The sequence below is a fragment of the Octopus sinensis genome, linkage group LG10 (genome assembly GCF_006345805.1).
Source record: "Octopus sinensis linkage group LG10, ASM634580v1, whole genome shotgun sequence".
Lineage (NCBI taxonomy): Eukaryota > Metazoa > Mollusca > Cephalopoda > Octopoda > Octopodidae > Octopus > Octopus sinensis.
Window position 1 is genome coordinate 23,586,115 of NC_043006.1, and position 13,627 is coordinate 23,599,741.

General features: G+C 38.8%; 1 protein-coding gene across 1 annotated transcript in view; it reads right to left on the reverse strand.

Moving 5' to 3' along the window:
• Positions 1-13,627, reverse strand: part of LOC115216356 (A-kinase anchor protein 9) — a 120,701-nt gene that overhangs the window by 16,931 nt on the left and 90,143 nt on the right. Inside the window, exons 27-32 of the mRNA XM_036506358.1 lie at positions 7,587-7,728; positions 6,734-6,945; positions 5,338-5,632; positions 3,942-4,151; positions 3,098-3,271; positions 2,156-2,301 (exon numbers count right to left, since the gene is read on the reverse strand). Coding sequence (XP_036362251.1) covers positions 2,156-2,301; positions 3,098-3,271; positions 3,942-4,151; positions 5,338-5,632; positions 6,734-6,945; positions 7,587-7,728 — 1,179 coding nt within the window. The remainder of the gene's footprint in view (positions 1-2,155; positions 2,302-3,097; positions 3,272-3,941; positions 4,152-5,337; positions 5,633-6,733; positions 6,946-7,586; positions 7,729-13,627) is intronic.

Here is a 13,627-nt window from a genome sequence, read left to right on the forward strand (position 1 = left end):
ATTGAGTTGATACACACTGATACATCACAATTTCTTATTGGTTTCTGTAAAGGACACAGATACATCATAAATTACAGATCAATCCTAAATAATTATTGATTTTTACAAAGGATCATCATTATCATCATCATTTAACATTTATTTCCATGCTGGCATGGGTTGGATGGTTTGACAAGAGCTAGTAACACCAGACAGCTGCACAAGGGTCCGTTGACTGTTTCTACAGCTGGACACCCCTCCTAATGCCATCCATTTTGCAAAGGGTTCTGGGTCCTTTTTACATGGCACCAGTACATGTGCTCTTTACACAGCACTGACTCAAGTACTTTCCATGTGGCACCAGCACAGGTGCTTTTTTAACATGGCACCAGCATTGCATTTCTTCATATTCTATTTATATGAGAAGGATGAAGAGTAAACCTGACCTTGGCAGGATTTAAACTCAGAACATAAAGAACATTTTGTTCACCACACAATGGATTCTGTCAATCCATTGACCAGGATATCTATGTGCACAGGATCCACACCATTTTAGATGTGAGAGCATTGTGGGCTTTGTTTGAGTCCCTGCTCTCCCTAAAATATTGGTTTCAAATTCTGGCAGCAATTTTTTTTAGGGGGGTAAGTCAACTACATTCTCCCCCAATACTTATTCTTTTACTTGTTTCAGTCATTTGACTGCAGCCATGCTGGAGCACTGCCTTCAATCAAACAAACTGATCCCAGGACTTATTCTTTGTAAGCCTAGTACTTATTCTATCAGTCCCTTTTGCCAAAACACTGCTACAGGGACGTAAATACACCAACATTGGTTGTCAACTGATGGTGGGGGAACAAACACAGACCCACATATATACATACATATATGTGTGTGTGTATATATATATATATATATATATATATATTTATGCGACAAGCTTCTTCCAGTTTCCGTCTATCAAATCCATTTACAAGGCTTTGGTCAGCCCAAGGCTATAGTAGAAGACACTTGCCCAAGGTGCCATGCAGTGGGACTGAACTCTGAACCATGTGGTTGGGAAGCAAGCTTCTTAACGCTAAGAAGCTTGCTTCCCTTATTTTATAGACTCTGAAAGGATGACAAGCAAAGCTGACCTCAGTAGAATTTTAACTCACAATGTGAAAACAGACGAAATGCCACAAAGCATTTTGTCCAACATGTTAACAACTCTACCAGCTCAAATTCTCCCTAAAAATAACGGTTTCTAACTTTGACACCCATCTTCCTCCATCAACTACAACTTCCACCACAACATCAGGCACAATGAAAAATGTGTTAGGTACCCCTGTTTATTATCACAAGCTGTGGTACTACTGAGTGGGCAATTTCAGTTTTAAAAAACCCCAGTGCCCAGAGGCTATTTAGCTTAATGATTGGTGTATAATGTATAATGCTGTAGCACATGAGTGACAAGGCACAGATGAGCTGAGAGGAAAATTGGGGCTGAGAAGAATTAGTTATGGTGAGTAAGAGAGAGATGACTGTGCTAGTATAGACATGTAATGGATATGGAGGGATATGAGTGGGTAAATAAGTAGCGGGAGATTAGGAGGCGGGGGATCCAATGCAAGAGGAAGACCAAGGAAGACATGGGAAGAAGTGATGAAGGACAATCTGAGGAAGCTGAATGTCATAGAAAAAGAGATGACAAAAGAAGGCAATGTGTGATGGAATGAGATGTAGGAGAGGATCCAGGCAACCTATGCTAGTCATGGAAAAAACAAACATAAAAATGATGGTGTTACTGTTGATGATGATGATAGTGGTGATGGTAATAGTGATGGTGATGGTGGTGGTAGTGATGAAGACTGGAACTTAACCTCAAAAAAAAAATGAAAGCCCTTATAAGTCATCACCCCTAAGAAAGTTTAAACTTGGAAGGTAAAGGTAAATCTCTTTATGTAGCCCTCCACCCACTCCACTACCCACTACATCTCCATAATTACTACCAACTGTATTACTAACTCAAAACAAACAACAATGGGTAGCCATACTGATCATAACCTGTCTCTAAAATTGTCCAATTCACAATATTACAAAATATAAACTGGTACCAACAAACAAGAACAATTAAGACTAACAAGCCAGACAATATCACTGAAGACTGGTTGAATCTGGTCTCAAAGAAAGCCTTACCCGGTGATTTTATTTAGACAATCCTGGAAGGTCATTCCGGCAGACTCCAGGCACTGGCGAATATTTTCCAGCTGACTTTTAAAGGCAGATAACAGCTTCTCTTTCTCCTTAGTATCTGGCTTCATGTGGTTTGTCGAGGTGGTGGTCTGTAAAAGAAGAGAGATTACAGGTTCAGTCCCACTGACTAAATCATCATTATTATCAGCATCATTGTTTAATGTCCGCCTTCTATGCTGGCATGGGTGGAACGGTTTCACAAAAACCAGCCAAGCAAAAGCCTGCATCAGGCTTCTGTGACTGTTTTGGCAGGATTTTTACAGCTGGATGCCCTTCTTAACACAAACCACTCAGCAGAGTGGACTAATGGCTTTTTACGTGGCACAAGTACAGGCAAGGTCAGTTTTGGCAAGGTTTTTACAGCTGGATGCCCTTCCAAACACCAACCACTTTACAGTGAGGACCGGGTGTTTTTAAGTGTCACCTGCACTAAAAAGGCCATCAAGTACTTGCAAGACAAAAAAGAAAGTCTTGACCCATAGTCAAGCAGTTCTTTATGAGTCATTTTGATAGACTGAAACTGTGTGCATGTCCATTGTGTGTGTCTGTGCCACAACCATCCCACTTACCAATTGGTGTTGGGTTTGTATACACCACCATAACATAGTGGCTTAGCAAAAAGAGACTGACAAATATGTACCAGACTTAAAAGATAAGTCCCTGGGGTTGGTTTATTCAACTAAAACCCCTCAAGACAGAGCACCAATATGGCCACAGTCCAATGACTGAAACAAGTAGAAGATAAAAAGATAACAATAGATGTGTAAAATTACTGGATGGCCATGCCTGGAATGTATCTGATCATAAATATCCTTGATTAGGGTTCCCTTGGGAACACAAATACGAACATACACTACCATAACTCTACATATATAAGTCACTCACCATCACATCTGGCCTGAGGTGTGCAGTAAAGGATTCCAAGTTATGAGGACTGCGCAACTTGGTGTACTCAATTTCATGCACCAGCTGCCTCTCACGCAGCCTTGAGTTCTGCAGATCAGCCTCCAATCCTTGCACCTTCTCCTGCAGTCGCTCCACCTCCAGTTCATTCTGATGCTACAAGACAAGAGACAGACAGATTGTGAATGAGTGACACAGAGATAGAAAGAAAAGAATAAAAAGACGAGAGGAAGGCTGTTAACATTGTATTATGCGTTGGCATATCATCATTATCATCATTTAATATCAGCTTTCCATGCTGGCATGGGTTGGACGGTTTAACAGAGGCTGGCAAGATCAGGAACCACACCAGGTCCCATTGTTTCTTTTGGCTTGGTTTCTACAGCTGGATACCCTTCCTAATGCCAACCACTTTACAGAATGTACTGGGTACTGGCGGCGAGCTGGTAGAAACGTTAGCACGCCGGGCGAAATGCTTAGTGGTATTTCGTCTGCCGCTACGTTCTGAGTTCAAATTCCGCCGAGGTCAACTTTGCCTTTCATCCTTTCGGGGTCGATTAAATAAGTACCAGTTACGCACTGGGGTCGATGTAATCAACTTAATCCCTTTGTCTGTCCTTGTTTGTCCCCTCTATGTTTAGCCCCTTGTGGGCAATAAAGAAATAAGAATGTACTGGGTACTTTTTATGTGACACAATCACTTTTAGTACTACTGGTAGAAGTTAAAATGAGTAATCCTGCACTAACCACTTACTTTACAGAGAGCACTATATGATGATGACGATGTATATAACAAAAACTGAGAAATATACTTTGAATGACTCACCATGACAACTTTCTGGTTTTCTAGCTGACGTGACATCTCTTTCACCTTCCTGTTGTTGGCCAATTTCTCATTCTCAGCAGTGATGTATCGTTCCTTCTCACGCTGGCGCAAGTTCTGCAGTTCCAGCGTCAGGCTGTGCTTCTCTGCTTGCAGACGAATGGTGCGCTCCTTCTCGTAGTCGAGCTGTCGTTGCAGATCACTTTGCTGGTTCTAGACAACAACAACAACAACACTGGCATTAGTATCAACAATTATACACATGAGCAAACAAGGAAATTGCAATGTAGTCCCTCGTCCTGCTAGAAATAACAGCAAAGTCTCCCTCAAATTACACTATCATCTCAAGAAAAAAAGCACACTGGCTAATGTAATCCTAGATACACTGTGTATGAAAAACATGACAGGATGGTCATGACTGGAATGTCTTTGAACATAGGTCTACTGAATTACAATTGACACTAGGCCACACTTTAAACACAAGTTCTTAAAAAAGACTACACAGAGAGGACACTGTAGTTTTAGATACACTATGTCTGACAATAAAGGTAGGATAGTCATGGATGGAAGATACTTTGATCATAGATCTCCTTGATCAGGACTAATAGGGAGGGAAGGAGGAGTCTAAGATTAACAACAACCAATAACGCATTCCTTTGTTTGCAAGGATGAGCTGAAATCCCACCATGGGATAAAACTGACAAGCCATGACCACCACCACCACCACAACAACAACAACAGCAGGAGGAACATTAAGAACATCTATGACTGTTGGATTTGAATGTTGGGAGGTGATGACTAGTGACCAAGACCTTTGGTGATAAGCTGTGCTTGAGAAGACTCATCAAAGTGAGTGAAACCACAGTGATGGCCAATGCTGGCACCTGTGAAATCATAATTGTGGCCCTTGCCAGTAGCATGATCTTTGAATGTTGGGCCTTACGGGGATGAGGGATGAGGTGGTGAAGCATGACTTTCAAATGTTGGGCCACGAAGAGGCAATGACAAGTAACCAGGACCATGGTGATATGCTACGCTTGAGATGGACTAGTCAAGCCAAGTGAAACCATAGTCATGGCCATTACTGGTGTCCTGTAAATGGCACATGTGCCAGTGACACAGAAAAAGCAGCCATTACACTCAGGGAGTGATTGGCATTAGGAAGTGCATCCAGCCATAGAAACAATGCCACAACAGATTGGAACCTGGTGTAGTTCTCTGGTTTACCAGTTCCAATCAAACCATCCAACCCATGCCAGCATGGAAAGTAGACATTAAATGATGATGATCATGATCATGATCACGACCACTGCCACATCAACATAACAAGAATACCTCCACCCCCCACTACAATCACTACTATCGCCATCACCACCACCATATCCATTAAACATCTTACCTCAAAGATGTCCGACTTCACTTTGAGTTTGTGGAACTTGGCTGTCTCCTTCTCCAGGGATTCTTTGACTGATTGCTGCTGAGCTGTGAGGGATGAGATCCTTGTCTGGTGCTCTGCCCGTGCAGAGTCCAACTGACGTTGGAGGTCTGACACACAGCTGCGCTCAGTCTCCAGCATTCCCTGCAGATCGGTGATGGTCGCTCGATCTCGTTCGCATGTGTCCTGCCGGATGCTGCACACTTTGTCCAATGACTGCTTCAGTTGAATGTTGAGATTCTTCTCCTTGGTCAAGTTGCTAAAAGAAAATAAAACAGAAAACATCAATGGAATAAAGAACAGTGTAAAGCAAGGTCAAATGGTCAGTTGTTACTTAGCCCCAAGTCAACCTTGACAGAACAGACACATGACCAAAGGCAATCCAGTCATGGCCACCAACTTAGTTTTTTTTTTCTTTTTTTCAGCTATTTATTATATCTTGGATTACATTATCTTATTTGCCTTCATAATATTTTAAAATGGTGAATCATGATTTAAAGGAGATTTGGCTGCTATTTTTAGCAGGTCAAGAGCTTGTAGAAGCTCCCACTATCCCATGGATCCATCAGTTGATCATGGAAAATATAACACCACCAATTTGTGCCTGGGTAGATGCCACATTCCATCAACTCCACACATCTGCGCAAATCAGACCTAAGATCTTTATCCAATTTTTTCTCTTGATAAGGGCATTTAAAACCAAAATATTAATTCATAAAGTGAAAAAAAAAAAACCAAACTGTGTTTTGTTTGCTTTTGCTTCCACTTCCTTATTTGTAACTTGAATTCCCTTATCGTTATTGTAGCATGAATTTTGAGGGAGGAGCAATAGTTGGTGCTAACAGAAGTCTTTTGCTTCCTATGGAATATAGGCCATCAGTGATATTCCTCCACAGTTCTTGACTCCAAACTGTCTCTACTTCCCTCTCCCAAAACTTGTTGGTTTTATGACTTCGCTTCAGTGACTTTGCCTTTTTCTAAGTAAGGGTGCTGGACCAACATAGACCCATTTTTACCTCTGAAAAGAGGGAGTTCATATTAGACTGATCTCAGTCCTTTGATCTGTCAAGCATAGGAGCCTTCCAAGGCATTAGCACCCCACTAGCTAAACTCTCAGGGTCACTGAAGCATACAAGCCATAACTCCACAACAAGGACTGGTGGCAACAATTGATACAGCTAACCCAGAGACTCAACTGATATTGTATTCTATCAAAATTAAGAAAACATTTCTCAATTCTCGACAGAAAAAGACATGCATGTCACAATATTTTGTCTGATTCTGCAATGTTCTGTCTAACAAAAATACAACCATGAAAACATAAAGGTTAGCAACAAAAACAAGTTGTTGAAGGCCTCACCTGGTGATTTGCTCATTCAAGGACTGTTCATCAGCTAATCGGGAATTTAATTGGGCCACAGTGACATCATATTTGGCAGTGATAGATTGGCACCGTAGTTTCTCAGCTTCTAATTCCTGTTGTAGAGAGAGGTTTTCGGCTTGCTTCTCTTGAGTCACAGCACTTGACTCCTTCAGCTTCTCCTTTTCATTTTCCAGGGCCAAATACAAATGCTGCACGGAATATACATCACATACACATAAAAGCGGGTGTGTAAATATACACACACAAACATGTTGTCCTTTAGTGGACAGGCATTACAGGGGAGATAATCATTTCATAATATTTGGCAGGATTAAAAATTTGAATTTAAAATTAAAAAATAAGGAAAAAGATGCATAAAACAAACATACTAAATATTTATTTTCTCTTTTAGTTTACGTATTACAAAGTTCTTGAAATTTCTAATCAATAATAATCATATACGGCTCTAATTCATCCTTTATATACACACACATGGACACACACACACACACACACACACATATATTCTTCATAAAATTTGTTATACCCTAGTAGCAGAGGGAACCTGTGGAAAAGGTAGACCCAGGATTCCTGATAAGAGGCTTGGTACATGTATTACTCCCACTACACAATATGGTTCCCACCATTTTCATCACTACTACTACTACTACTACTACTGCATAGGCTGCTTCTACCAGTGAGGCTGAGATAGCCACTACTATGTCCACTACCACTGCTATCACCATCATAGGACTTCTCCCATGATTAAAAAAAAAAACACTCCTTAATACCAACATTGCCAATAAGGAACAACAGACCACAAGTAACAATGCACAAATTTACGACTCACCTGGTATTCAAGGTCACGTTCTTTACCCAGTTGACCGGTGATGTTTTCAAGGTCATCTTGAAGATGGTGAACATTTTGCTTCTCACACTCAAGCCGTTCGGTTAACTCTGTCGTACGGACTTTCTCTTCTTCCAAGGCGGCACTAACAATGGTTAAGTTACGCTTAGAATTATTATGCAATCTTACAACAATAATTACAATCATCAAAGTCATAATTACAACAACAACAATAATAAAAATTTTGACACAAGGCCATGTATGCAGGGAGAGGTGGCAGTTAATTAAAGAAACTTCACAATCTGACTGGTACTTATTTAATTAAATCTGGAAAGCTAAAAGTGAAGTTAGCATCACCATTATTTGAAATCAGAACTTTAGGAGACACAACTACATACTGTAAAGCTACTTGAATAATAATCATAATAAAAATCTAGGTACAAGGCACAAGGCTTAAAATTTTGGGGGAGTGGGGGGCAGTCGATTATATCAACTCTAGTACGCAACTGGTACTTAATTTATCGACTCCAAAAGGATGAACAGCAAAGTTGACCTTGGCAGAATTTGAACACAGAACGTAAAGACAAACGAAATACTGCTAAGCATTTCGCCTGACATGCTAACGTTTCTGCCAGCTTGTCACCTTACTTCAATAACAACAACAGTAATAATAATGATCCTTTCTACTAAAGGTCCAAGGACTGGAATTTTGGTGGGAAGGTGGGAGGCTAGTCATTTGCATTGACCCAGTGCGTAACTGGTACTGGTTTTATCAACCCCAAAAGGATGAAAGGTAAAGTCAACCTCAGTGGAATTTGAACTCAGAACATACAAAATATTGCTAAGCATTTTGTCCAACACGCTAACAATCCTGGCAGTCCACTACCAATTATTATTATTATTATTATCATTATTTCTACTAAAGGCACAAGGCTCTGAATATTTGGGGATAATAATGATAATAGACAAGACAAAGAATGCTCTTTGTCTTGTCTGTTTACCTTTGTGAAGAGTTACATCAATCCTTTTAAAATATAATAATAATAATAATAATAATAATAATAATAATAATAATAATAATAACAACAACAACATTTAAAATTACAATTCATGGCATTAACTCATTTCGAAACTGGTATTTATTTTATTGACCTTTGACTGGATTTAAGCACATCATCAAGGGATTTGAGCAAAAGTATTTAAATACACGCGATTAAATACCTTTAAGGATCTTGTCTGGTTTCTAAGTTGTTTTTGCTTGGTTTTCTATAATTTAGAGGAAGAAGGGTAGCAACCATGACCACAGAGTCTCAAATTGGTGGGAGAAAGGATTAGGATAATAACCTTAGCAGGGTCTCAGAGTCTGATGGGAAAAAGAGCAATGACCACAACCATTGCAAGATCCCAGACTAGTAAGAGAGAGAGAAAAGACAATGTCCATGTCATTAGAAGGTGTCACAGACTGGTTGAGATGTGGTAGGGTTTATGATCTTAAGCAGAGCTCAGACTAATAGGAGACAAAAAGCAGCACCCATGACTATAGTAAGGTGTCTGAGATTGGTAGAGAAAATAAGGGTAGTTATCTTTAGATGAGAGATCTGGTCAAAATATCACCAATGATACACACTATACTGCAAGTAACCAAGAGCCCAATGGTGAAACTTCACTGCCAAGTAACAGTAAGAGTAGAATCTATAGATTTGGTGTACACAATTTCATTCATATACACAAGTGAGATATCTTGCACTTTGTATTTCATATCTTAAAAGGAAGAGAAAGTACCAGACAAACTATTAGAGGCCAATGCAATCCAAAAAGACCCTTGGTGGTGGGGGTGGGGCTACAATACAGCTGATGTTCTATGACTGAAACCAATGAGAAAATACATGTACATGTATATATATATATACACACAAGCACACATACCAATACATACACATTATGTGTGTGTGTGTGTGTGTGTGTGTGTGTGTGTGTGTATATTTGTGTGTGTGCATGTACACTTGTTTACGTAGTATTAATAAGCATTAATTGTAGGTGATACATACATATACATACACACACAAACATACATTACTCTAATAGATATTAATTCTTGATGAGATGTGTGTGCACATGCATGCGTGTGTTTATATATATATATATATAATACAAATAAGAAAACTGAGAAACAATTTAGTTTGCTCATCAACTTTCAGATATTAGAATGTTGAATTATTTATTCATTAACAAAATGAGAACCTCAATAGCATACATATATACCTTATAATTCAATACATACAAGATAAGAATACAAATTATAAAAATCATAATATAAATTATTGAAATCATTAAACTCACTTCTTACAGCTGTTTCAGCCTATGGTTTTAAGTAGTTTTTAAAAATTTTTATTGCCTATAGGTGTCAACATACTTAGGTTGTAGGCATTTAAAAATAGGGTACTTATATATATAACCATAGGCCTATGGTTATATATATAAGTACTCTATTTTTAAATGCCTACAACTTCAATATAATTGACAACTATAGGCAATAAAAATTTTTTTTAAATACTTTCAACCATAGGCTGAAACAGCTGTAAGAAGTGAGTTTAATGATTTCAATAATTTATATTATGATTTTTATAATTTGTATTCCTATCTTATATGTATTGAATTATAAGGTATATATGTATGCTATTGAGGTTCTCATTTTGTTAAATGAATAAATATTTCAACATTCTAATATCTGAAAGTTGATGAGCAAACTAAATTGTTTCTCAGTTTTCTTATTTGTATTATAAATTAACGGTAAAATATTTCTTTACCGTAACCCGTTTAATACAATAAATAAGTTAATTGCATTGCAATTAAAAACATTTATGTATTAAGAATTTGGGTACTTTACCAACAGTATATTGGATAAATACTATCCCTTAGTGGGTTGGATCCATACCCCTAACTTACTTTGTGTCATATATATATATGCACGCGCACACACACACATTGCAAAAAAAGAAACAGCATCAATGTCACATATTCACAGAAAGCAACACTGTCAATGACAATGCTAGCAACAACAAAAACAATAGCAACTATATCAAGTGCAACAATGTGCAAGATCTCCATTGCAGTGTGCAAATAACTGGGTTAATGTTTGCATCACAACCATTGCAGAGATGGATGCAGTCTATGTGAATAATGATGTGCGCACATACATACCCAAATACACACTTATATACACACACACACACTTACATATACACATTGTGCGTGCGCACACACACACACACACACACACATACATGTGTGTAGATGGGTTCAGGACTAGATGCTTTCCAAACTTAAAACCAGTTTGACTCTGCTCCACATAAAGTTTCAGATTTGAGGACAACTTCAAGACAGGTTGTAGGTGCTAAGCCTCTATGGGTCAGCTCAGGTCATATATTAAAGCTGTGAAAGCAACCCCAGCTATTTTCTTTACTTTCAGGCCCACATGTTCAGATTGAAAGTTGGCATCATTTCTGGTACCTGCTTGAGGCATACTGTGTTCAGTGATGTCAGTTCATTGTGGCGGGTACCACACATGGAAGGGTAGGATGTTGGAACAAGTTAGTAACCCAGTCACTGCTCAGTATAACATTAATCCTTTCAATACCAACTTAGCAGAAACTACCTCTGGCTCTGTATAACAAATGTCTTGTTTTCTGAAGTTTTGAATTAAAATCTTCCACGAAACTTAAGTCACAATTTATGTCCCAAACACTAGCTTAATAATAACTAAGTTATTTGAGTAAATTCTTTGTTATATTTGAAATTAATTGAAAGAAATATGGGGTATTTCAACAGAAATACGGTAACGAAAGGGTCAATACATTAATATCATCAGTCTTTATGTAGGAGCAACCAAATTTGATGGTGTCAGGTAAAAATGAAGTTTGATGACCAATATGAGGGGTCTGCAGTCTATATATATCTAGCCCAAATATTCTGCCTGTTTTATATTCAAATTGGCCAAATTCAGCCTCTCACACCTACCCTACAATGTTATTCAAAAACTAAACAATCACTTGATCAAAATCCCAAAGCTACAAGATAATCCATAATTAATTCAAAACAATGTGAAAAAATTAGCATTACATTTGACAGAATAATCTGAATGCTAAAGGGTTAAACACCCTGTCCTTGTGTAAGGGACAGCTAGGCCTAGGGTAGTATATTTGGATTATCAGCTGTCAGTGGCATGAAGTTCATTAACAGAGAATTCCTTTGATGGTAACAATAAGACAGGTCACTTTTCAATTTGGCTATTCTCACAAAGTCAGTGGCCACTGCTAATATATTTATGTTCCAATAAACACCACCTGAGTTTTTGTCACATACCAACATCCAACCTGAAGATGATTGATACCCAATAAAACAACCTAATTAGTGAATACATTATACCACAGTCTCTACCATCAAAGTGACCCCCAACATCCTAATTCAACCCTATCCAAGCATGTGGGCCTAAAAATAAAGAAAATAGCTGGCATTGCCCTCACAGGCCTAACACCTACAAGCCATCTTGAATTTGTCTCAAATCTGTCACTCTTTTCCTGGCATCTGATGAGACGGACTTGTCCTATGCACCTAAGCAACTTTACACCATCTGGAGCTAAGTCAAAATGTTATTAATATTTACATGTAATACCTAGCAAATATGTTCAATAAAATATGAAAAAACAGCATAAAAAAGCTCTAGTGGCAATGAGGACAACAACCGTAGCAACAGCAACATCAGCAGTGTTGTTTACGCTACAGCTGGGAATGAGGTGAGTGCTGGTGAAGTGAATTCTGATTGCAATAATAGCAGCAGTAGCAGCAATGTATTCAAACTCTGGTAAAATGCTATAAAGAAGTGCGATTCGATCAACCTCAGTGTATTACTGTTAAAGAGTAGGATTTGAACCTTAAAGATGGAGAGATGGAACCAAATACTGGAAAATAACTAGTCCCAAATTCATTTCTGCTATTCACCTACTTTAATAATAGTAATAATAATAATAATTCTAGTATAGGCACAAGGCCTGATATTTGGGGGAGGGGACGAGTCGATTACATTGACCCCAGTACTCAACTGGTACTTATTCCATCAAACTTGAAAGAATAAAAAGCAACGTTGACCTCGGCAGAATTTGAACTCAGAACATAAAAGACAGGTGAATACCACTATGCATGTTTAATAATAATAATAATAATAATAATAATAATTCTTTCTAATATAGGCACAAGGCCTGAAATTTGTGAGGGGGGACTAAGTTGATTCCATCAACCCCAGTACATAACTGGTAATTGTTTTATTGCCCCTCGAAAGGATGAAAGGCAAAGTCAACCGAGGCCAAATTTGATCTCAAAATGTAAAGACGGAAGAAATTCCGCTAAGCATCTTGTCCAGCATAATAAAGAGTCTGCCAGCTTACCAACACCGCCACCACCAATAATAATAATAATAATAATAATAATAATAATAATAATAATAATAATAATAATAATAATTTCAAATTTTGACACAAGGCCAGCAATTTCTGGAGGCATTTGAACTCAAAACGTAAAGACAGACAAAATGCAGCTAATCATTTTGCCCAGCATGTTAACGACTCTGCCAGCTTGCTGTCTTATATAACAAAAATAATCATCATCATCATCATTTAACGTCCGCTTTCCATGCTAGCATGGGTTGGACGGTTCAACTGGGGTCTGGGGAGCCCGAAAGCTGCACCAGTCCAGTCAGATCTGGCAGTGTTTCTACAGCTGGATGCCCTTCCTAACGCCAACCACTCCGAGAGTGTAGTGGGTGATTTTATGTGCCACCGACACAGGTGCCAGACGAGGCTGGCAAACGGCCACACTCGGATGGTGTTTTTTATGTGCCACCGACACAGGTGCCAGACGAGGCTGGCAGACGGCCACGCTCGGATGGTGTTTTTATGTGCCACCGACACAGGTGCCAGATGAGGCTGGCAAACGGCCACAATCGGATGGTGTTTGTTACGTGCCCACAGCACGGAGGCCAGTCGATGCGG